The 26,622-nt window shown below is 36.9% G+C and overlaps 1 protein-coding gene across 1 annotated transcript; it reads right to left on the reverse strand.

The window, feature by feature from the left end:
• Positions 1–787: 787 nt before the first annotated feature.
• LOC141488807 (E3 ubiquitin-protein ligase TRIM17-like) lies at positions 788–26,622 on the reverse strand. Its single transcript, XM_074189185.1, has 7 exons — positions 26,464–26,622; positions 7,491–7,836; positions 7,104–7,211; positions 3,221–3,517; positions 2,027–2,049; positions 1,791–1,882; positions 788–1,364 (listed from the first exon to the last, which is right to left on the reverse strand). Exons 2-7 carry the CDS (start codon positions 7,833–7,835, stop codon positions 1,123–1,125), a joined length of 1,107 nt encoding a protein of 368 aa, XP_074045286.1. The 5' UTR covers position 7,836; positions 26,464–26,622; the 3' UTR covers positions 788–1,122.

The following is a 26,622-nucleotide window of genomic DNA, read 5'->3' on the forward strand; positions in this document are numbered from 1 at the left end:
AAGATAAGATTGATTGCTCTTGCATTAGTTGAGATATTTGTGTTTTTTACTTATCTAAGCTACAGCACAGGGAAGGGGAACAAGGATAACATAAAGCAAGACAAAGAGAACAAATATGTGCAGAAATCATTTAATTTTTATTCTACATTGAACTAGTTGACATTGAATTAGTAAAATAAAAGTAGAATATTTTCTCATTTCTCTCCCAGATACATGCATCTCCAATGTTTTAATACAGCCATTTCCTCACAACAGCATTCTGAAGTGGGCAGTATAGGGATATGATCTCCATTTTCAAATCACAGAAATTAAATGACTTGCCCAGAAGTGTCTGGGTAGATCTGAATTCAAGCCTTCCTGAATCCAATCCTAAGGCCCTATTCACAGGACCATCTAGTGGATTTAACCCCCAACATTATACTGAAACAAAATAAAGTCAAAGCCTTGAAAACTGGAAACATTTATATTCAAAATGATTTCTCCAGGAAGATGAATTCTTAAAAATGGCCAGTAATCAGGTCAATCCTATTTTGACAAGAAGTTTTACTGCTGATAGTAAGTTTTGGGGTGGTGAAAATCAGGAATGGTTCCCAGGCTGGACTGAGTCATCCTTTTATATCAATTATAATACTCCAAAATCTCATTTAGTGAAGCAAATACTATGGATAAACATAATACTGATATTGAATCAGTTCTCATACATACTAAAAAATTAAATTATTAATCTCTATACCTTTCAAAAAAAATTTCCATGCTTTAAGGATTTAGAGTAGTAATTAACCTTTTGTCTGACCTAAAATTCTTTGACCATCTGGTGATATGAAGACCCCTTCAGAGTTTTATTTAGAAATTTAAGTGCTATTTTTTCCAACTTCACAGACCTTTTGTGAACTTTTATAGAGGAGAGAGAGGAATCTCTATAAACAAGATTCAAGAAATCTTGCTCTAGATTTTTCATTCTTGAATGACAAAATATGAATAGCACAAATATGAATATTTGAAAAAATGTTAAGTTTATGGGACAAAATATTTTCAGAACCTTCCAGAAATATTTCAATCTATGTTCATTGGCATTTGAATAGACCATATTTCTAATTAATGCAAATAGGATTAGAAGACAATTTATCCCTTAAAAATGATAGTCCAGATAGAGGTGCTTATTCTTGTAAATACTTTTCCTAAAAGAATTTTATCCTGAGATGAAGTCCTCAATAAGAATGCTCTCATTCTAACAGAGTGAACTTGATGATTGCCAGTAGTAAAAATGCCATATGTCTTTCCTGAGGAGCCAGGTACAAATGTGATAGTGCTCTTGTTTTCTTCAGAAAAGTTGCAGGAATTATAGATCTGTGATAATCCAGATGCTAAAGAGAAGAAAAAATAATATCAGTCCAAAACTATAGAATTATATAATGTCATACATGTCAAAGAGGACTTACTTGAGCTGTCTACTGATTTCTCCCTGGTCTGCCAAGAAATTTGGAATGAATAAAGGAAAAAATAGTCTGGATTTATTATGCAATAGTTACGAAAGGAGATGGTGTACTTTTCGAACTGGGAATCAGATTTGTCATTCAGGCATTTCCAATTTTTAATACACAAATAAGACCTCTAAATTCTATATATGCTCAAAGGTAAATGATTCCTTGATTTGGTTAGTCAAAAATTACTTTCCTGGACTTTGAGATACCCTGCCAGAATTCTCTTGCTATTCTGGTCTGGGGGGAAAAAATGAAGTCTCCTTCTTGCTAAATAAAAACCATTTGTAGGGCCAAATAATTGATACTTACTATGAAAGAGTTTTAGAAACTTAGCTGTCATATTGAGATAAGAAATATCCATATGAGGAATGAAAGGTTCAAAATTTCCTTCCATTTGAGTCCTACAAAAAAATAAAAAGGAAATCATTTGTCAACGCTAAAAGTCATGACTCTGTTGTGATCAAACATATGAACTCATTCATTTCCAATTCCAAAGCCTCATGTCCCAAATTTCTGCTGTTATCTATTACTAGTTAGGTACATACCTTTCAAATGAATTTCTCACATCCTATGGGGGGGGAAAATAAGATCAGTGAATCAGTGAAGTTCATAGACCATTAACAAGCTCCCTATCCCTCCCTGTCCTCCCCCCTACCCTGAGCTAGGGACTTTCATAGCTCTTTCATTCTTTTCTTTTTTTTCCCTCCCTCTCACCCCTCCCTCTCCCTGGCACCCTCTCCTCTCTCTTTCTTACTAAACCTCAACTTGGGAAAGCTAGATTTTGAACACAACTTTCTGAAATTTAAGGAGATCCTTGAGTAGCCCCAGTATTGTGCTACCTCAAGAAAGAGGTCTTCCCATTTTTAACTCATAATGTGATAAGACCCATTCAGGTAATATCTATCACAAGAAAAAAAAAGAAAAAATTATTGATAATTATTAAAAATCTCATAAGAAAGTAGTTCTTCAAATGCTAACTCCATGTGACTCTGAATACTTCCAGCATTTCAGCTCTTGACACATAATAATGTCTGTCCTTCATTTCTGAAGAAGACCACAACATCAGGGAGGTGATACCATGACAAGCATATGGACTGGATCTGAGTGAGGTGCTGCTGTAATAAGTCACTAGCCTCACTTTCTCCTCTAGAGTCCAGTGGCCAGATAAGAATCTGGACAATGGAGATGGCCCTGGATGTGAGATAATCCCAATAAGTGATTTTCCCAAGGTCACACAGTAAGTATCAGAGGCTAGACTGGAACTCCTGTCCTGATTCCAAGGCCAGTGCTCTATCTAACTGTCCTTGGCAAATAATAGACATTTAAATAAATGTGTAACTAAACCAAGTTGAAGAGTCAGGGTTTCTGCATATGAATTCATTCTGCCCAGCATCATCACAAAGAGCTGTCACCTTTGCTCTAGTGGGCAAACATAGCATCTCTCAGGAGTGACTCCTGTCCTTTCCTCAGGAAATGCAAGTCATTTACAGTAGAAAACAAGAGCAGATCTCAAAAAAAAAATTCTGGGAGGAGCTAGGTGGCACAATGCATAGAGCATCTGCCCTGACATCAACAGGACTTGAGTTCAAATATGACCTCAGAAACTCTGTGACCTTGGGCTAGTCATTTAACTCTAATTGCCTCCCCCCCCAAAAAAGTCTAAAAGAGGGATAATAAAGATGATATTAACAGTTTCCCCATACTGCTGACCCTGACAAAAATCTACTAAAATTTAGTACCTCCAGCAGGTCCAAATTCGATTTCTGATTCTTTTCCTCTAATTCCCTTAATCTATTAGCCAGAAATTTGTATTTTCTGGACATCATGGCCTCCCACTCCTTCTTTTGCTTCATTATGTCAAGTTCCTGTGCAGCTTCCATCTGCTTCAACCTCTGATAAAGTTTAATGAATTTCTTGTTGCCCATCGCCATAATGAATTCTTCTGCTTTTGCTGTTACTTTTGTCTTATTTCTCAAGTAGTGCAATATTTCCAGCATTTTTTCCTCAAAATCTTGTCTGGACATATCTTCATGGTCCTGTAAAGAAAGATAATATTTTGATGATGTACGTATACATGATGATGAACATGTACATGTTCATGGTCTTACCCCATCTCTGGCTGTTCAGTGTGGTGTAAATGCAAAGGATATTGGAATAAGAGGGATTAATGAGCATAGTATTCTAGTATCAATCAGCTGTGTGACTGACCTTGGATAGTTTTTCTGCTTTCACTTTTCTATTTTAAAATCAGAAATGATATAATATAGATGTGAATGGGCTTTTCCAGCTCTAACATTTTGGAGTTCCTAAGACAAACAAGATATCTTTCTCTTGTCTCTGTTTTTCTTATGCTAAAAGATCTATATTCCACCAAGTGTAATTGTAGGTTTCTACTTATCATTGCAGTCCATATGAGTCTCCTCTTGATATTTATTGTTTCCAAACTTGGTTTCTCAATTTCTAAACATACCCCTAAAACCTTCCAAACCCAGAAAGTTTTATATCATTTATCTTATACTTTTCTTTGATTACTCTTCTGCTTTCCAAATAATTTAGCTAACTTAAAATCAATGAAATTATGTGAGTTTGAAACTTAAATTTTGTTTTATTTTTTACAAATATATATTGACTTTAGGGATTTTTTCTGCTTAGAACTTTTCCAGTCATTATTACTGTCAAATTAGAAAAAAAAAGCATTATATTACTATATAATTTTACTATCTTATATTTTATTTTTCTTCCTTAAGAATATGATTTCTCTGTCATCACATTCAACTGAGATCAATGTATAACACAGAACCAATGTAAACACTAACAGAATGCCTTCGGGGGGGGAAGGAAGCAAGAATGGGGGGAAAAATTATAAAACTCAAAATAAATAAAAATCTTTCTTTAAAAAAAGAGAGGAAGAAAACAAAAAAAAAAACTTTTCCAGTCACCCCAATCTTCAATATTCTGTCATTGTCCCTATTTTGGTTAACTGATTAACATATCTTTGACAAAAATTTGAAGCCCTCTACAACCTGGTGCTAGCCTACATTTATAGAAGTTCTTTAATATTTAGTCTCTTTCTGTAATCAAATTTCCCTACCTCTTGTTCATATTGATCCTTAATGGCTGCATTGATACCACTCTTCATAAAACTTTATATCAGTCTTCCCAATCTTCACAAACCTCAGTCTATTTGTTAGTCTCTGGTTATTTATGCTACATCATTGAACAAAAAGTCAAGTGCCAAGTACTATGCCTTCTGCAAATTTACATTTATTTCCTCTAAAAGTTGACTCACAATGCTCTCCATTACATAGGTTGTTTAGTTGACAGCATTCTTCAGGCCATTTAGAAACAGTTTCAAAATCCTTTACCAGACAAACCAACTAAGTTGTGGAAACATTCTGAGCCTTCATTGTTATTCCTGCATTCCTTATTAAACACATTCTCTTTTTTTGGTAAAAAATGGGGTTAAGTGACTTGCCCAATGTCATACAGTTAGGTAATTCATAAGTGTCTGATGCAAATGTGAACAGATCCTACTGACTCCAGTGGCAGTGCTTTTTCTCTACCAGGCCACTTAGCTGCCCCTTTTCATTTTTTATAAATACTAGTTGTAGTAATATCTGACCAGAAATCCTAAACACCCTTCCTAACTTGCTTAGGTGTGAGAAATAATTCATTTGAACTTCTATTCTAATACAATCACTACTAACTGGTTTGATATTCTCCATAAATCTTTGAGGGATAGATAGGCTCTTATGGTGAACCTCAAATTTAATAAAATATTCACTACTTATTTACTAAGTTATGAGATCTACTTATGCCAAACACAAGAATACTGACAAAAATATCTCCATTCTGTTTAGTTCAAATTCTATGTCTTAACCTAGCAAGGATGGGATGGGATGCCTTAATGACATGGAAAATCCCCCTGCCCCAGTTTATTTTTGTACCCCTGGACTTCTCTGTCTAGTTAAACATGAGCAAGTACCAATCTTATGACCACTTGGTCGATGAAGATGTCCTGTGCTTCCCCCAGCTGGGGACTCCCTGCTGCTCATATGTCATTTTTAGCTCTCAAGAGCAAGGTCAATCCATTTTATTATGCTTTGGCTCTTTGGCATATTTGGGTATCAAAACCCATTAAAAAAAAGTCCTGGAAGAAGGAAGCATGTCAGATCATGAGGAAGATCTGAGATCCTCTTCATTAGAGGGGATGTCATGGATCACTTAATAAAGTGCCACTGACTCAGAGGTCTCCATTAGTGTTTGTTCTTGTTGGTTTGTTTTTATGAGATGAACAATTTTAATTCCCAGGCAAGGAAACATAAAACTTGGGTCTTCTGCATAAAGTCTTCTACATCACTACATGACTGAGTTGACCTTGCAAATATGAAAAATGCCATGGAAATGTGCTCCTAGCTCTCTAGTCTCTTAAATTTTCTTAAACTTCTTGAACTTATTGTCCTCCATGGACCCTACTACCCAGTGACACTAGCCTTCTTGCTATTCCTCCAAAAAGATATTCCATACTCTATATGTCTTTTTACTCTATGCATTTTCATTGGCTTTCACCTTTACCTGGAACTCTCTCCCTCCTCATTTCTGCCTTCCTGACTGGTTCAAATATGAGCAAAAAGTCTGAAATCTTAAGGATTCTCCTTCATCCTAATCCCTTCCGATTGTGGATTGTCTCCAATTTTCCTTTTTTTTTATAGCTAGTTTATACGCAGTTTTCAGATTGTTTCACCCTTTAAAATGTGGGCTCCATCGGAGAAGGGACTTCTTTTGCCTTTCTTTGGATCTAAATAATTTCAAAAATGGTCCATGGAACAGAATAGATGTTCCTTTAATGAATATTATTAAGTATGATAATGATAGAAGGATAATCTAACACTAATTTCCTAGGTCATATTTTATACTTGATCATACAATTTAATTAGCAAAGGTCCTTATTTCCCAAAGTTCATTTGCTGACTGATTAATCATCCTCCTCCCCTTAAATTTACTTCTTTATTTTGTTGGATGGAAGGGTTTGAACTTGAGCACCACAAATCAGAAAACTGAAGCTCTATGGCAGAGATGGAAGCCAGCTTTAGCTTAAAAGCTTAACATACATTATTGCATTTCAGGAGAGGAGACATTGGATTGATTCAAAGTTGTTATACTCTTAAGAGTGCCAAGAAGGGGGAAGTTTTGTTTCTTCACCTGACAAATTATAACTAAAAATGAGATATTTGTTATGAAATCCATCAGAGATTGAGTTTTCCACAAGTTTTCCTTTTTCTGGACCATATCACATGCCTAGAATACTCTCTCTCTCTCCTCTGTTGACCTACTGATTTCCCTTACTCCCTTTGAGGTCAACTAATACCTCATCTTTTCCTGAAAACCATCTCAACTTTCTATTAATTCTCATGCTTTTCTTCTGTTAATTAGTCCCTATGTATCCTCCTCTTAGTTTGCTTTGTATATATGTTTGCAATGTGTTCCCCTCACTCAATTGTAAACACCTTGAGGGCAGAATCAATCATTTGCCTGAAAAATAATAGGTGCTCAATAAAAATATTTCTTGATTGATTAAATATCTCCATGGTAGTATTTAAAGAGACAGAATCACATACTTACAGTCCACACCACAGCCCACGCCAAGGGGCTCTTCTGTTCACAAACTTGAAGTTCCTGAATTTCTTTCATATGACAGCCTATCATGTTTATATCTATTTGGATCATAATCTGTAAGAGAAAGAAATAAACATTATCAGGAGACCTAAGGCCTATAAAATGTGAAGGATTAAGAATCTCATGAACTCTGAAAGGCCAATAATGATCAAATTATCCATAGAAGAGAGTAACACAAGCATCTATCTGATCTCAAAAAGATAGTTGAGTACTCAGGAGATAGTTCCAAGATAAAGATTAAAGTAGAGGCAACCAAAATGGCCATGGATGAGCCACTACAAATGAGCACCCTAAGCCACCTGGAGAATTTCCATTGATTTTTGCATAACTCACCCTATAACCCACAGCAGCTACTGCAGTAGGCCAATGTATGTGATCTTCGTGATCCTCAGATTTAGAGCAGGTCACACAGAGTAGCATCTGGTCAGTTGAACAGAACAGCTTTTGGTCTTCTCGGTGGAGTTCACACATGCCATTTCCTTCAGAGTGCATGACAATGTCCGACTGACCAGTCCTCAGCTGGGAGAATTCCCAGCATGTGGGGCAACAGAAAGGTTTTTTCCTGAGACAAGATAAGCAAGCAGGATGTCCACATTCAATGATGACTGTTTTGGGGGCCAGTTCCCAACAGACAGTACAAAGACTTTCTTCCGCTTCTTCAATTTCATCTGCAACCATCCTGAGGATAGAAAATGAGAAAGTAAGGGAGTTTTTTCAACTCTCATTTAGTTCAAACAAATGTATTTCAGGAAATGGCCTGGTAAGCAAAGTAACAATCTAATAAACCTGGTGCAAACTCTTCCACTAATGTAGACATCATTAAGAGGATCACTAATGCAGATACCATTAAGAGGTATAACTAAAGGGACACATTAAAAATAACAGAGAGAGACAGAGACAAAGACAGAGAGATAGAGACAGAGAGAGAGAAAGAGAGAATTTTGAGGTCCTCTGTGTAGAGTAACTTCTTTGATGTACCCTGAAACCCTTTTAAAGTAGACACTGTTTATCTGTCTTGGAGATAGGATGGGGAAAATCATTCTGAAGTTAAGGTGCTTGTCCATGGTCAGAGAGCAACTAATTAGCTATAGCCAACATGCAACCAACCACCTGTTCTTCTATCAAGCAAGGGCTCTATTTCACCCAGCACTGAGCTAAAGTCAAGCAGGGGCCTGGAATTTCAATCTTCCTATTCCCAGGACTTAAACTCAGGTCATACCAAATAGTGACCAAAGAACACATAAAACCCCTGTGTTGTAAGTACTCTTGTTATCTGCATTATAGTTGGATAAAACTAGGATGAGAGATCAGGTAATTGGACAAGAGCAGAAATTTAGTTAAAAATCTGAGGTAGGATTCCAAATCAGGTCTTCCTAAATCCAGGACTTGCTCTCTATTCACCAAAACAGGAAGGGACCACCTAGTACTTCTCACTTCTATTGGTACAGTGGTTTACCATTTACTTCTCCAGCCCATTTTACAAATGAGAAAATGAAGCCACCAGGGGTTTTCCCAGGAAAACAGATCTAATAAGTGTTTGAGGTCAGATCTGAACTCAGAAAGAAGAGTCTTCCTGATTTCAAGTCTTCTCTCTCCCCTGGGTCATCTATGTATCCCAGAAAACCGTAAAATTATAAATTTTAAGTCATTTTCCAATATACTTCGATATAGGTTAGAGAAATTGTTTCTTTACGTGGAACTCCCTTCTTAGATGAAATCATAAGTCCTGACACTAAACAACCTCTGAGTGCATTGAGACCTTTAAAATAAGTTGTTGACCACCAGGGCACCCACAGGCTCTCACCTTCCTGACAAAGAAAAATTGGGTGTGAAGCATCTAGAGCTTTTAAAAATGTAGATGGAGGGGGTGGCTAGGTGATGCAGTGGATAGAGCTGGCCTCAGACACTTAGTAATTGCCTAGCTGTGTGGCCTTGGGCAAGCCACTTAACCCCCATTTGCCTTGCAAAAACCTTAAATAAATAAATAAATAAATAAATTTTTAAAAATGTAGATGGAGAATTGAATTATACAAACTAAGATGATTTTTCTTTCCTCTTAGGGTTTATACCTCTATTTTTATCAACAGTTGCCATCCAAATGATTTAATCTTGATATACAATAGCTGATACAAAGTAAACACTTAGAAAGTATTCATGATATGATATATAAATAATATATAAAATATTATATATATAATATTATTTAATAGAAGACTCTCTCTGACACTTGGACACAAGTCACTTAAATATCTTTTGGTCTCAGTTTCCCCAAATGTAAAATGAAGTAATATAACTAGATGATCCCAAAAGTTCCCAGATAGCTCTAAATCCTTGGTTTTTTTCTAATAAAAGAACTTCCCTCAAAAGGCCACCTACCTTTGATATTGCCTTAGGAATTCTGCTTGAAGGAGCATTTTGGCTCAGAGAAACAACACTACACCAACACTAATCTGGAACTGGAACTGGGCTTTTATAGATTTTCCAGGTACTTCCCCCTCCCAAAACTACCAGAAAATCCAAGACCTCTCAGCACCTTATTCCAAAGGTGTTAATTCTTCAATCAATCAACACTTCACAAGTAACTGCTAAGTGCTCAACTTTGTGTTAAAGCTTGTGAATACAAATGAAATCAAAGATGAAATTCTTCCCCTCAAGGATCTTACATTCAATAAGCGACTATCTGAAAATAAATATGTACTTATAAAGTGGCTGAAGGATTTCAATAAACTGGGAAGGTGGAGTAGGAGATGAGGTGTCAAAGATCTTTCCCAGAAGTTGGAATTGGAGCTAAATGATTTGTATTTAGAAAACTAGGGCAGAATTAACTCATTTGACCAACTAATTAACACTTTTTCCTTTAGCACCTAGGAAGAGTTAGCACCTTAGACAATGCTTCAAGCTCAGGTCTGCAAAATAATGATTTTTTAAAAATTAATATTGTATTTCCCCCACTTACATTTAAAGACAAATTTATACAATTTTAACATTCATTTTTAAAATTTTAGTGTTCCAAATTTTCTCTCTCCCTTCATCACCTCCTCAATTTGATATGTTATACATTTTCAATCCTGCAAAATATATAACGGTTTTAGTCACGTAACAGAAGACATGGATTCAAAGCAAATAAAAGTGAAAAAATATAGAAAGTGAAAAATAGAATACTTCAATCTATATAAGACTCCAAAATTCTTTTTCTGAATGTAGATAGTATTTTTTTATCATAAGTCTTTTGGAATATTTCTGGATCATTGTTTATTGATTTTTGTCCTTTGTTATTGAAGAAGATTAAAATGACATATGTTTGAGACAAATTACAGTGTGTCCTATTGTGGCTGATCAGATCAATACAGAGCTCAAATGCTCTACCACAGGCTGGGCACAAGTAATCCATGTGAACACTTGGGTTGGGAACTCTAGACTTAGGTATGTCATATTTCCTTTGAGCTGCTTCAATTCTGCCTTCTTCATAGAGTGCAGTACCCTCACTGATGAGGCGCCACTTATGTTGGGCAGTCCTATAACAATGTCTCCCATGCTGTACAATCAGTTCTAAAGTTCTTCAATGAGACTTTCAGGGTACCTCAGTGTCGCTTCTTCTGACCCCCTTGTGAGTGTTTGTCCTGAGTGAGTTCTCCATAAAGTAGTTTTTTTGGCAAGGGTACAGCTGGAATTCTAACTATGTGTACAATCCATCATTGTTGCACTCTCTGTAGTAATGTTGGAGGGGCAGCTAAAGTGGTGCAATGGATAAAGCACTGGTCTTGGATTCAGGAGGACCAGAGTTTAAAAATGGTCTCAGACACTTGCCACTTATTAGCTGTGTGTTCTTGGGCAAGTCACTTAACCCTGATTGTCTCACATCCAGGGCCGTCTCCAGTTGTCCTGATTCACATCTGGCCACTGGACCCAGATGGCCCTGGAGGAGAAACTGAGACTGGTGACTTAGCACAGCACCCTCTCCCTCAAAACCAATTCACAGGCTTGTCATGGTATCATCTCCCTGATGTGGTGCTCTTCTTTGAAAATGAAGGACAAACATTATTATTGTTCAAAAACAAAGGATAATCATTTCAACATTATTAGTAGTAATATTGGAATGCTAGGCAGTTTAGCTTTAGAAAGGACCTCAGTGTCTGTCATCTTCTGCCAGGTGATCTTCAGAATCTTCTGAAGACAATTTAAATGGAAGCAATTCAGTTTCCTGTCATGGCACTGGTAGACTATCCAGGTTTCACAGGCATATGGCAATGAGGTCAGCATAATGGCTCTGTAGACCTTCAGTTTGGTAGTTAGTCTAATACCTCTTCTCTCCCACACTTTCTCTCAGTCTCCCAAATACTGAGCTAGCTCTGGCAATGCACTTGTCAGTCTCTTTGTCAATGTGAACTTCCTTCAAAAGGATTCTATGGAGGGAAATGAACTTGTCCACAGTGCTCAAAACTTCTACATTTGCTGTAATAAATGGTTCCATATATGGATGGTGTGCTGCTCCCTGAAGGAGCACCTGCATTTTCTTGGTGCTGTTAGACCAAAATTAGCACAAGCAGCAGAAAATAGATATATAATTTGTTTCATCTCAGCTTCAGGGGCTGCACTGAATGTACAATCATCTGCAAATACATGCACCAAAACTCCTTCCACTTTGGTCTTGGATTGTAACCTTTCAATATTGAAGAATTTGCTATCAGTGTGTTGATGCTGTGTTCATCTTTAGTGAAGGTATTTGGTAGCATGGCATCATGCTAAAAAGTATGGGAGCAAGGACATATCCTTGTTTCACTCCATTGGTGACCTGGAAAATGGGAGAGTATCATCCACTATCCAAAACCCAGGCATGCGTGTTGTCATAAAATTGACATGCAATCTGATGAACTTCTCCAGGCAACCAAAGTTTGACATAATTTTCCATAAACCCTCATGACTAAAAGTATCAAAAGCCTTGTTCAGATCTACAAATGTGGTATACAGACCTCCGTTCTGTTCCAGGCATTTTTTCTGGATTTGTTGGGCAACAAACACCACGTCAACTGTTCTTGTAGCCTTTCTGAAGCCACACTGGCTCTCAGGGAGGTGACCATCTTCCAGAAGAAGGATCAGCCTATTAAGAAGGACTCTGGCAAGAATCTTACCAGCAATTACTAAAAGAGAAATGTTAGGTGCCTGCTGGCTAAATTTTGTACATGGCCAAGTTCTCTCCTTTTTTCACAGAAAACAAGTGATTAAAAACCCCTCCTTGTCCCTGGTTTTCCCCCAGCTCTTTAAGTAACCAATCAAGCAGGTGTTTACTCTCTCAGGCTAGTACTGCCATATAATGTTGTAACAGTCTCTTGCAAATCCCCCTTTTTCATTTTTTGAAGTGAATTTTTCCCCTTCAAATTATTCAGGACCAGATTCTTCTAGGCCTTTCAGAGTCCATTTAGAGATGAATGTATTACAGTGAGGGTATCATTGAGGCAGGGTCCAGGAAATGATTGACTGGCCTAGCTGGTTGGCATCTTGCAGAAGTTGGTTGTGGAGCTATACAGCTCAGAGAAGCAAAACTCAAGGGAAAAACTGAGTAAGCAAAAACCAGAGACATTTTAACAGAGGCTATTTAACAAAGGTCCAATAATTAGAAAAAAACTAGGTCTATATAAGGGGCAAAAATTATACTTTATGATCCTGACTGAAAAAAAGCATGTTAAAACTGTCAAAAAGTAATTTACAACAAAATAAACAAAAATTGTAGTAGAAGAATGGATCTCTCCTTTAAAACCATCAAATACACCAATAGGTATTATTCTGATCCATTGGCTCACTAACTATGATGCACCTGGAATAAAAATGGCAATATACAGAGCTTCAGTAGGCCAGGTGAGGGAACTTTTATTTTTTTTTATTTTTTTTTTATTTTTTTGCAAGGCAAATGGGGTTAAGTGGCTTGCCCAAGGCCACACAGCTAGGTAATTATTAAGTGTCTGAGATCGGATTTGAACTCAGGTATTCCTGACTCCAAGGCCAGTGCTTTATCCACTATGCCACCTAGCCTCCCAATGAGCGAACTTTTAAAAGAATAAAAGAATCCAATCCTAGTTGAGACTAGGGTTGTTCTTTCAAAGGTCTGAACATCAAACCCCATAGGGTTAAATGGCTTCATTGGCATACTGTCTTTCTGTCATACCTGATGTCAGACAGATCAACAAGTTGTAATATAACAATGATATAACAAGAGCTTCAGGTGGCTTGAGCACTAAGGAGAACCAAGAGTGGGCCAGGCTGTAATTTGGTATTAAGAGATCCAGGGGGGAAAAGGTCATAATTCAATTTGGTGCTCACATAGCTAAGGAAAGAACCCATTTAATTATTAACTGTTTAAAATAACTAAACATCTTCTTCTGGCTAGGAGGTTGCCCATTATCTCTATTTCTCACATAACAATTGGCTATAAATATCTACACATAAACTTTTAACTACTAGTCATCTTTAAAAATACAAATGAATAATTGCTTTCAGAGTTTTTTTTTTAAACCATTAGAACATCTTAGGTAACCTTAAATTTCTAATGTGTTATTGATTCCAATTTAATAAAACAATAGTAAAAAACAAACCAGGCATTCAAATCAATGAACTTGAATTACTAAATTTTACAATAATATTTCCATTATATTATGTATGAATCCACAGATTCATCCAAGAAGGGGGTCACAATTTGTGATATTTCCCTTACCTCCCGCTTCAAAGCAATTACATGTTCATTTCTATGTTTTAACATTTACAGTATTCAAATAGTTTACATGTTCACAAGAGAACCAAACACTGTTAGTATTTCTTTGAAGTTACAACAGAACACATAACTGATAAATTCCCTTCCATAAACAGATGATGATAGATAATGAGATAAATATTATAAACTTTCTTCCTTTACCAACAAAACACCTTGTTGACAGTTATCAATATTAATGTAACATCACAACAGCTTACAAAATTTAATACAATATTTACTAAACCTTTACGAAACCAAACTCTCAATTAACCTCAACTGAACACAGTCCTTAATCAACACTAGGCCAACAAAATCCTAGCTCACAGCTGAAATCATTTCAAACTTTGCCACTTATAAACCTTCAAATGGTATTAAACTGATAGGCTCATATATCAACTTCATTAATTATTTAATTTTAAATTGGACCTTTTTAAGCAATTAAATTCAAAAGCCAAACCAAAAGGAGCAATATTAACTCAGGTAACTAACTACATCAGCTCTGAATTACACACACACACACACACACACACACACACACACACACACACAGGAGTTTAGACACAGACACAACTCTTTTGTATCAGATTTCAAATTTACCAAAGTGAGATTACTGGATACCCTGGCTAGTACCAGATCTCAGAATAAAGAAACATTTTCCCACCTCTCCAGACCAATAGAGAGAGAGATGTAAGATGTCCTATAGATTATGAAATACACATGTACACACATATATACATACATATATATTTATATTTTGACTGGTCAAGAAAAATAACTTTTGGAATCAATCAGAATGTCTTGAGGAACCTCTTAAGATTTTTGAAATAGCCAATCAAAAAAAATTGAATGTGTTCTTTAAACAACTTCCCCAAAATTCAAAATTAACTACTCTATTACAGAGATATTCTTCTTCCTCCTGATGTTGACTCTCTCCTTTAGTGATAATGTTGACATTCCTTTCAGGAACCCAGATTTTTCCATTTCCTGTGGAAATACAAACATATCCTGGCCCTTGGATTATTACCTGGTCAGGGGGTCCTTTCCACTTTCCTTCCCTATTTTTCCACATTACTTCTTCTTACATAGGTATTTATACTGGCCCTCTTGAAATACCCACTTATTTTGTTTGCATCATTCAGTTCCCCAACGTTTCATAGCCAAAGTAAGCCAATTGGAATCAAATTTCAAAAAATTTATAGTATAAACTGCATAATTCAATCTATTGCTGGTCTTATCATATATTCCCCCTTTCTATTTTTGAAGCACATTTTAATCATCTGGTTCATTCTTTCAACCATTCCTTGCCCCTGTGGATTGTAAGGAATTTCTGTAATATGTGTGGTAACAAATTATGCACAAAAGTTTTTAAACAACTGAACCAGATAGGCCAGACTATTATCGGCCTTCAAATTCTTGGGAAGTCCACCAAGAGAAAAGCAACTTAATAAATGAGTTCTCACATGTTTAAAAGCCTTCCCAGAGGCAGCTAGGTGGCGAAGTGAATAAAGCACCGGCCCTGTAGTCAGGAGTACGTGGGTTCAAATCCAGTCTCAAACACTTAATAATTACCTAGCTGTGTGGCCTTGGGCAAGCCACTTAACCCCATTTGCCTTGCAAAAATCTAAAAAAAAAAAGAAAAAAAGCCTTCCCAGTTTGTGGAGTTGCCCAGATGAAGCCTGAACAGGTATCAATGCAGACATGAATATACTTCAGTCTGCCAAACTCATATCCATGAGTGACATCCATCTGCCAAACAGAATTCAGATCCATCCCCTTTGTACTCATGGAATCCCTTGATGTTTTGGGGAGAAAAGGCACACAATGAGTACATTATAGCACAATTTTCCTAGCTTGTTCTTTGGTACAAACTTCGTAATGATCGCCCCAATGGATGTAATACATCATTGAGCCTTCACAGCTTCAAATATAGGAAAAATTAAGATAGCATCAGCAATAGCATTTTCTTTATCTATAGGACCTGGAGCATCAGCATGAGATCTAATATGTAAGCAGAATAGAGGACAGCTGCATCTTCTAAGCAAAAGTTGCAATTTCTGAAATAACTGAATAATACTCTGGTTATTGGTGTCCTTAATTCAGGAAGGTTCTAAATGCTGTAGAACACCCCAAACATATTTACTATCTGTAATAATATTGATGGGTTCATTAATTGTCACAGCTTGTATTACTGCATAAAGTTCATTTTGTTGGGTGAATTGAAATGAAGTAATAAATATATCCCTTCTATTTCTATCTGGAATATAATGGAATGCACATCTTTGAAGGTTCTTTTCCAAATAACCCTAGCACTCTATTTCTAGCTTTTTAATCAAAAGTGCAGGCATTTGCAAGTATGTAATGAACACATTATTTCCCTGCACACTTAAATATACCCATTTCACAATGCCTTATCCCAGAAGTATAATCCCAGTAGGGCACTCTACAGTGTCCAAAACAATTATGTCAGAGCCCTGCAAATGATGTACTCTTATACTGTGTTGGTCATGAATCAATTGCATGATGGTCTGAATGCTAGATTTTGCCTCTGCAGTCCATTCCCTCTTTGATAACAAATTCTTGTCTACTCTCAGCATTTCATACAGTGGTTTCATAACATCATTAGAAATCCCAACCTGAGGTCGTATCCACTGTATATCATCTATCAACTTCTGAACATCATTTCATGTCTGTACTTTGTCTATATTCAACACAGGAGGCTTGATTTTTATTGTGGTGGAATCTACCTGGAAACCTAAAAAATGAAAAGGAGAGTGTTTTTGTATTTTGTCTAACCCATATTCCTTAAGATCAGCTATGGTATCTCATAACATCCATTTCAATACTTCACTATATTCATGATATGCCAAGACGTCATCCATATAATGTAAAAGATATGCATCTTTATATTTACTCCTCTTCATGTACAAAATATTGACATATAGTTGGGCTATTTTTCATTCCTTGTGGCAATACCTTCCAATGATACTTATCATGAGGAGCTCCAAGGTTTGTGTTGGGAATAGAAAAGGCAAATTTCTCATAGTCTTGTGGGTGAATGGGAATAGAATAAAAAACAATTTTTTTATGTCAATCATCCACAATGGCTGCTTTTGGGGAATCATATTAGAAGATAATTCAGGTTGTAAATCACCCATGTCTTTCATAGCCTCATTGATTTTTCGTAAATTTGTTAACATCCTCCATTTCTCTTATTTCTTTTTTATAGCAAACATGGGGGGGGGGGGTCCAAGGGCTATAGCTCTTTTCCACATGCCCTTGGTCTAACTGTTCCTTAATTATATGTTTTAAGGCTAAAATCTTTTCTTCTATAAGGGGCTACTGTTCCACCCATATAGGCTGGGGATTCTCCCATTCTAATTTAACAATCCTCTCCAACTCAACAGCAGCCCCAATCAAAATATCAGTGCTAATTTTTGCCCCTAATTGACCCAATATATCTCTTCCCCATAATACTGTAGGAAGTCCTTCAACTATGAAAGGAGTGGCAGTCCCTGCTTTACTACTTTTCTCCACTTCAAGGGTTGACAAGAAATTTCTGTTTCTTGTTGACCTCCAATGCCTACTAGGTTGTATAGGCAACTTGTTTAGGCTAAGATTGTGGCCAGTTCTGTATGAGTAACACAGTCCGATCTTCCCCAGAGCCAATCAAACCTAGAAAAAGCAATTCCCTCTACTTGGATAACACAAAGAGGTTTTTCTGAAGAAATTGTAGAAGTGAACATGGTCTCATTATTGTTTCTCAGTTTTGGCCCCTTTATCAGCTCCTTTTTCTTATAATTTATACAAGATCCTGAGAAAACAAGTAATTGAGCTATACATTGGTTCTCATTTATGTAACTATCATCATCATCATTAGCATTAACTATTGCAATAGAGAAAATTTCCCCACTCATGTACCAAAATACAATATCAATATTTGTATAATACCTGTATAGAAGGGGTCCTTGACACCTTTCTGGGTCCCGAGAAATTCCTCAGAAATAGAAGTTTAGCTAGGCGACTTTGGGTCTGAAAATAACCTGACAGGACCCAAATGCTTAACTCTGGGGGTCATAGTTATACCATAAAATTGTCTGACATTCACAAAGCACCCTTGTTATCCTAATTATCTTGCTGTATCTTTAAAATTCCTGCTTCCTCCCAGGACTGCTTCCCCTTCCTCAGATGTGGCTGAAACCATAAAATAGTAAATTTTACCCCCTCAAATCTGTGGGAAACCCTGGAATATGTGGCTCCCTCATCTCAGGAAACAAGTTTAGACATAATACAGAGACCCTGACCCTTTCCCATGCTGACCAGCCCCCTATCGATACTGAACCATAGGTTTACATATGTTTGTAGTAGTATGACAAGAAAATATAGCTAACCGCTATCTTTGCTTCTGTATCCTGTTTTCTCTCAGTACCCCCCCCCAAAAAAATCACCATAAAAACCCTATCCCCTGAACACTCAGGGACTGTTTGATTTGGGTCCTCTTCATCCCCAGGCAGTCCCTGGGAAACTAAAGATCTCCAAACTTATCCAATTTTCGCCTCTGTCTCGCTCTTTCGGTTCATCATTTGGAGGCCCTAGCAAGATCGTGGTGTTTTGTGTCACCACAGAAGACCACATGATCCTCAAGTTTAGGTTCAAACAGACTGTCTCTCCCTTTCCTAGGGGAGTTGGCCCCTGATGATGTTCCAGGACCCCAGGACTAGGTAGACATAGTCTTAGTGTGAACCTCTCCTTGACTGCAATCCCCCATTCAGCCTAGGTGGAGATCTTGTTACACCTCTGGAGGTAAGCTTGTTCTGGTTCTGGGTCTAGACATTTGGTTGCAGGGGAATTCTGTATCAGACAAGATGTCCGAGTCCCCTCTTTTGGGTGCTCCTTGCAATAGCAAGGAACACATTTGGTTGGCCTTGGGAGGGAGAGTTTGACAGACACAATGCCGAAATCTCCCCTCATGGAATTCCTGAGAAGTCAGTAATTTGCCATTGGCTTGCTTGTTTGTTGATATGTGTTGAAATTGTCAGTTTGTAAAATTCTGTTGCATTTGTGTGATTTGTGCTTGTGCCTAATCTGTCTTTATGTGTTTAGATTGTCTATTTATTTGTATGTTTGGGTTCCTCTATTGATTTGTTAAATGAGAAGAAAAGTTCCCCTAAAAATTTCCATGGGTTGCCTCATTTTTAAATTGCTGCTCTTTGTTATGTCGGACACCTAGATTTTTAGGAAACTAATGACTACACTGGCTCTCCCTTTGAGCCTGCTTTCTGCCTGTGTTACAATGGGTAATATGATCCCTCCCTCCTCACACCTGCATTGTCTCTTGAGCACTACTTTGAGGGATTTTTAAATTTTTATTTAAAAAGGAATATATTATGGTGTTAAATTGACTGAGGCCAAACCACGCACCCTGTTATTTTACTATTATGACAAACCCCTCCCCATTCCTTGTTTATGGTCCCTTCTCTTCCCAGTTCTCCGTGATTCTGTGCTGCTAGAGTGTTTCCCCCTCCCTCCCCCTTTCAGGAGAGTTACTTCAGGAAGAACTAGTAAAGTAAGTATTAAAAAGGACCTTATTTTGAAGTTAAAGAAGCAGTAAAGAGACAATGATTATTACCAAATATGTTTAACAAAGAAAATCATAAAAAAATGCTATTTCAATTTGAAAACATGTAGGAAAATAAATTTCTGCAAGAGAAGAGAATCATATTGATTCTAAAGTATATAATGTGATTACCAAGATATACCAGTATAGGGGAAACTAAAGAGTTAATCTTTTTCCAGAATGATTTGGCACAATTAGAGCTTCAGGAGGTTATAAATATAGATTCTGATAATGTTAGTTATAACAGAAAATTATGGGACATGTAAAGATTTAAGAACAGAAGATCAACTCCCAAGAAAGGATCTAGGACTGTCTCTCTATAAGTTATTCAACTTACTCTATTTGAAGAAGGGAATATTCTAATTAGACTTAAGGGATTTTTGAATGACTGTTGAATGACAGGATTTTAGCAGTTATAATCAAGAAATGTTAAATATTAAAACCTTGGAATGGAAAATGTATTGTGAAAAGTGGGATCATATCTGTGGTTTATATAGATGTATGAGCTATGTGACTCTAGTTCAGAATAGTATGAATTAATGTCAAAAAGATCTAATGAAAAGGAATGGTGGAACAGTATATCGAGGGAAAATGTGAGTTATATAGTCTCAGTAAGAGGTTCTGAAAGTACTGGAAAGAAAATTCAGACAGAGACAATTGGGATTTTTGAACCATTTGTTAAGTATGGAAATTGGTAAAAGCATGTAGACAGAAGGTTTGAGCAGGTTTGAATTTGTTTACAAAAGATGGATTTTGGAAACTTTGGAAACTTGTGGTTTACAAAATCACTAAGTAAAGTAGAAAGTATAGAACTGTAAGTCTATAGGGAGATATGTGTTTATGTGAGGTTGGGGTGATTTAAAAATTGCATTAAACTGCTACTTTTTGCAACATTTGCCATTGAATTGATTGGAAAAGTAATAAACCCCATAAAGTGAAAAGTTTGATATGAAACCAATTGCTAGGTAAATGTTAATTTTATTATGTTATTATTGATCCTATAATGTGCTAATCTAAAGATACGTGTAAATTGAATTAAGAGGTTTGTAAAAAATGTTTGGATTTTGATTCTGATGTTTTATGGCCCCTCTGGAGTCATGGGAGTCAGCTGAGATTTGTAAGTAATAGGCTCTTAATCAAGTTTTAGAAGAACTAAACAAGGGGAAGGTAATATTTTACACTGATTGGGATGTAGTTCATGTCTTTGGGAAAAATCTGGAGTGAGTGAGTAATGATAAACAGTAAAGGTAAAGAATTAGTACATATTACTTTGATATCTCAAATTGTGGGGAATCTCCCAATTCCCCAGAACATAGAATGTTCTAATATTATGAAATGCTGGTCAGTGAGGATGGAAAATTCTTATGAGTTAGAGCATTGAGAAGTTAGAATTGCACTGATAAAGATAAGAAGAATTTGCAAACTTTTCAGGCTTTTGAAAAGAAAATGATTTAAGGCTAATTTGAATATGACTTAGAAGTATGAAGAAAATCTTGTAGCTATAAGAAGGGGTTTTTTTTTTAGCAAAAATTGGTCTTAAGAATTTTTGGTATTGTAAAATTCTGTGGAGTAAAGAAAACATACATGTAATTGAAATATTCTATGTACAATTAGCAAAATTTGAATAAGAACAATTTAAGCTATAATTTTTGAGATTTTAAAATTGTTTTGTAATAAATTATGAATGAATTGAAGTTTCATTTATCACATTTGTAAAGGTTTGTTATGAGGGAAAAAAACTAAAGAATACCTTGCCAATGGATTACAGTTCTCAAGTTCTTTTTGGCCCAGAAAATTTGCGAAAGGCTCTGTTTTTCATCTCATGTTTATGAAAGGGAATACTGATATGTGAAATCGATGTAGCTTATTTATTATCTGTTAGAGGAAACTATACGTATAACTCTAACAACATCACGGGTAATAAGTGTACATTGGGCTTTTGAAATTATTGTGTAAAACTAACATTGATAGAGGATCTTATTTTCTTTGAAAATAGAAGTGTATTTGGAAGAAGAGATAAAAATAAGCTTATAAAGCAAAAATTCAGAAGTTTGTGTGTGTAAAAGATACCTTAATTATAAGGTTAACTTTAAGAGAACCTGTTGTTTTATGTTGCTTTAAGAGAATGAGATGTCAGCATGAAAACCTCATGTTTCACGTAGGTTAAGAATTTAATGTTTACATTATATCTTAACTGCAAGATACCATTTCCAATGATATTGAATAAAAGTGATTGGAAAATTGGAAAATGATTAGCAAAATTATGTGACCCTAATTAGATGACATCAATAAGTAAGACTGAAGGGTGTTATCAAATATGTGATCAGTTTATGGAAATATAAACTATTTTACTGTAATGATGTCAAAGCTGGAATTAATGATTGTTAATGAGGGAAATTATCAAAGGTCATGACCTTCTGGGTTCCCTGAAATCTTAAATGATGTGTTGGACCTTGCTCCAGATCTGTAGGTCCAGGTATAAATGTAATAATGGAAAGATTATTTGTGAAATCTAGTTCTTAATGTGTTACACTTATTACTGTTTTGTTAAATTTAGAGATCTCAGCCCCTGAATTCCCAAATCCCATCCCCCCACCTCTGTCACTAGGTCCCATCTGTTCCCCTTGGAAGATTCCTTCCCTAAATCAAAAGGGGGGAATACAAGAGCAGGGAAAGTAATGAATATTCCTAGGGAAAAATCCTGTTCTGTCTCCCCTTCCCCCCTGAACCAGCCAACTTCCCCCTCAGAAGATTCCTTCAATGAATAAAAAGGGGAGAAGAAGGCAGCAGCAGGAGGATGGTGGGGAACAGGCAGAAAAATTCTTATCTCAAAAACAACATAAAGAGAGACACTAAAAAACACCTGCATGAAACCCCTGCAGCAGGTTTTGAATATCTCTTGGTTTTTGTTGACACATATTCAGAATGGGTAGAAGCTAATGAAACAGCCTTCCTTGGAAGCAGTTTTAAAAAAAATTCTGAATGAGCCCCTCCCTGACTTGACCTCCTGAAAGGATTCAGGTCAGACAGCGGCCCTGCCTTTACAGCTAAAATCTCTCAAGGAATACTCCAGATGCTGGAGACCTTCACTGCTTTTTTTAATGTAATCTGATGACAGGGACTCAGAGTAGATATGTGTGATATATGTGTAGGGCAGGGAGCTGATTGATTGTGACCCCCCCCCCATCTAGATTGTGAAGTGGATTCACTTGGAGATCTAATTAGGTAAAACAACTATTTTAGATCATGGGATTTTAATCAATTTTCTTTTTATATCAGATACTAGCAAAAGGAAATGCTACTGGGTTAAATGTCATGTTCTTGGAGCCAGGGAAGCCAAGATGTCAGGTGACAGGGATGTACAGTCAAAAGGGCAGCTTCTCAGTATGACCTGAGGTTGGACCCTTTGACTTGAGTTCCCCAGAATGACATTTGGATAATGTCTCACCTGGAAGAATAAATCTGGCCTAAGACATTTGACTACCTACATGACCTCTGTCTGGACACTGATATTCAATACTTATAACTATAAGGGAATTTACCTTTGATATCCTGAATCTTTATGGTTACTAAGCAAAACAGAAAAAGAACTTTTAGGTGAATTGGATCTAATAGCCAGAGAAAGGTTAGGTGTGTTAGGTGTCTGGCTCTGACACCTGCTAATAGCTACATGTTAAGATAGGAATTAAGTTTCTTTAATTTTTAGAAGTGATATTTGTGTAAGAAGAAGAATGGGAAATTCTTAGGATAATTTCATTTTTAAAGCCTAGTTTTAGGAAAGGAATGTGGGTCATATAAATATAACAGGAAAAGGAAAATCAATGGTATATTTGGAATATTTTGACAAATTTCATTTTGGTTAAGGATGTTTGAGCCATTATTGTAATAAGAGTAAAGGCTAAAATTGTTTTATTTTTAAACCATTATGTTGGGTACTCTGAACTAAGATGACTGTTGAATATGTAAATGTTACAAGCTTAAGTCAGAATGACAATTCTCATTGGGAGTTTGCTCATTTAGTAAAATACTAATGAAAGTTTATTGTGTTAAAAGTGAAGTATGTGTATCAATATGGCAATAAGGCAAAATGTAAATTGTAATCAGCTCCAAAATCTCATTTTCTTGTAAAGAAAACCTGTGTTTTGATTTGAGTAAAATGTTAAGCAGTTTCTTTACCAGAAGACAAAGTCTCAACTGGTCACCTGAGCTGGAGAGGACTTTTTGGGACAGATTCAGAAGATACAGAAGGACATCAGAGGTCTCCAGGAGAGAAGAGAAGAGAGGAGAGACACTGGACTAGTTCATCTTTACTATTTTTCACCTAAGTATTCACTGTATAGTCAGGGGATATGTTTTTGTAACCTCCCCTTGATTCTGTAAGTGTGATGCCCCTACTTTATTCCCTTCTCCTTATGAAAAGGAGGAGAGGCAGGGTACAGACATGCTCCATTGAAAGAAAAGGAGGGAGACTATTGGGTGGCATATTTATACCCTATCTAAGGAGAGTCTTATCTCTGATTTAGCTGAACTGTACAACTTAAAGAGATAGGTGGATGGAGATGTAATGATGATACCTGGATGCTTTGTAAAGGTGCTTGTAGTTCATGCTTACCCAGGTTATGAAAATGATAACTCAAGGGTTTAAGTTATTTTGAAAAATAAGTGGGGAATTTAGTACAATATCTATATTTGTATAATCCCTGTATAAAAGGGGTCCTTGATACCTTTCTGGGCCCTGAAAAACTCAGAAATATAAATTTTATCTAGGTGTCTTTGAGTTTGAAAATAATCTAACAAGGACCCAAATGCTTGACTCTGGGGGTTCACAGATATACCATAAATTTGTCTAAGATTCACAAAGCACCCTTGTTAGCCTCATTATCTTGCTGTATCTTTAAAATTCCTGCTTCCTCCCAGGGCTGCCTCCCCATCCCCAGATGCTGCTGGAACCACAAAATAGTAAATTGAACTCCCTCAACCTGTGGGAAGCCCATGAATATGTGACTCCCTCATCTGAGGAAACACGTTCAAACATAACATCAAACGTAACACTTAGACCCTGACCCTTTCTCATTCTGTCTAGTCCCCTATCTATACTGAGCCATTTCTTTATATATGTTTGTAATAGTATGACAAGAAAATATATCAAACTGCTGTCTTTGCTTCTGTATCCTGCTTGCTCTCAGTACCCCACCCCAAACACTATAAAAACCCTATCCCCTGAAAACTCAGGGACTGCCAGATTTGGGTCCCCTTCCTCCCCAGGCAGTCCCCAGGAAATTAAAGATCTCCTTTATCCAATTTTGATCTCTATCTCTCTCTCTCTCTCTTTGGGTTCAGCAGTGCCATTCTACAGGTATGATATGAGTATATTCCAGATTTGGTGGAGCCACAATTATTGTACACTCCTTATCCATTAATCGTAAAGGATGAATAGGCACAAGAGAAGCATGTGAGGGGCGGCTAGGTGGTGCAGTGGATAGAGCACTGGGCCTTGGAGTCAGGAGTACCTGAGTTCAAATGTGGCCTCAGACACTTAATAATTACCTAGCTGTGTGGCCTTGGGCAAGTCACTTAACTTTGCCTTGAAAAATTCTAAAAAAAAAGAGAGAGAAGCATGTGGAGGTACCCTAAATTTCCCAGCACTTTTAACCATCAATATTTTTGTATGGTCGGTTTGCTGCCAAAGCTACATACTGGTTTTTCCATTCCATCCCCTGCTGTTCATGAACTGCCATATCCCAGGATTGTTTTTGATGGGCCCCTGGGAGAGGGCCCCTTTCCCCATTTTAAATATCCTTGTCTACATTCTGATGTCCAGCATCCTGCCTTTTTACATTTTGGACCCCTACTTATTCCCCTTCTCCTTATGAAAAGGAGGAGAGGCAGGGTGCAGATGTTCTCCATTGAAAGAAAAGGAGGGAGAGTTTTAGGAGTTTTAGGATGATGTGCCCTGATCTTTCTGGGATTAGCTCTTACGGGCACTCTGACAATCTCTAAATGTCCAGGATTTCCACAAACAAAGCAAGTCCGTTTGTTTTTATTTCCCATGTGCATATTAGTAAATGCTTCTGTCATCAGTTCTGCATGATACACCTGAGACCCTACTCTTGTCACATCTTTGAATCATTTCCTCAATGGTGGCATCCCTTCTTAAGCCAATCATTGCTTTCTGACAATTAGCATTTGCATTAGCCCACGCTGATTGTTTTATTAATACATCTATTCCTGCTACATCTCCCAAAGTTCTTCCCACTGCCTCCTGCAATCGGGCAAAGAAATCTACAAAAGCCTCATCATTTCTTTGTCAGATAAGTGCAATAAGTTCTTTCTTTTCATTTTGTATTGGAATACGTTCCCAAGCATTCTTTCTTTCATATGTCTCTAAACCATAATTTATTTGTTGTGAAACTTAATTGTGCCATTTATTTGTTCATAGTTTGTGGTGGCATTGGGACCCGGCATATGCGTCAAAGCCATCTGTCTACACTGTTCTGCAAACTCCCATCATCCAAAAGACAGATTGTCCGGGTGATAAACATATCCTAACTATCTGCTTCCAATTATTAGGTGTTAATATGGAATATGCAAGAGTATTCAATTATAACTGGACAAAAGGTGATCCCCCACTGCCTTCTATAAATCTCTGGCTCCCTTTATATCTATTTGGCTCATGTTTTCATCCAGATTTTCCTGGATTAAAAGGATCTGGCTCCTCAATGACAGGATAAGACTGAAATTCAGCTCCCAAGCCTCCCCAAACTCTCACCCTCATTTCTGGCGCTCTCAATGGCTTTTTGTAATGTTGAAGTTTCTCTACTAGATGGTGCTGTAGGACTAATCCCAGGCCTTTCTGGATAATATTTATTTCTTTTTCCTCAGTACTTTGTTTCCTCCACACTTTCCTGCTCCCACTCCCTTTTAAATATCCTTAATAATCACCCTGTTACCTTGTCCGCAGCCTTCCTCGCTTGTATGACGGCGCAAAGTCTCGGTCCTTGGGTGCTTCTGCTGGATTCCGATCAGATGGCCCCAAACATGCTTACTTCATGCCCCACGCCTGAGCGCCGTGTGTTAGGCGCCTGCCGGCTAAATTGTACTCTATTCCT

This window comes from Macrotis lagotis, chromosome 1 (assembly GCF_037893015.1).
Source record: "Macrotis lagotis isolate mMagLag1 chromosome 1, bilby.v1.9.chrom.fasta, whole genome shotgun sequence".
NCBI classification, from domain to species: Eukaryota; Metazoa; Chordata; class Mammalia; order Peramelemorphia; family Peramelidae; genus Macrotis; species Macrotis lagotis.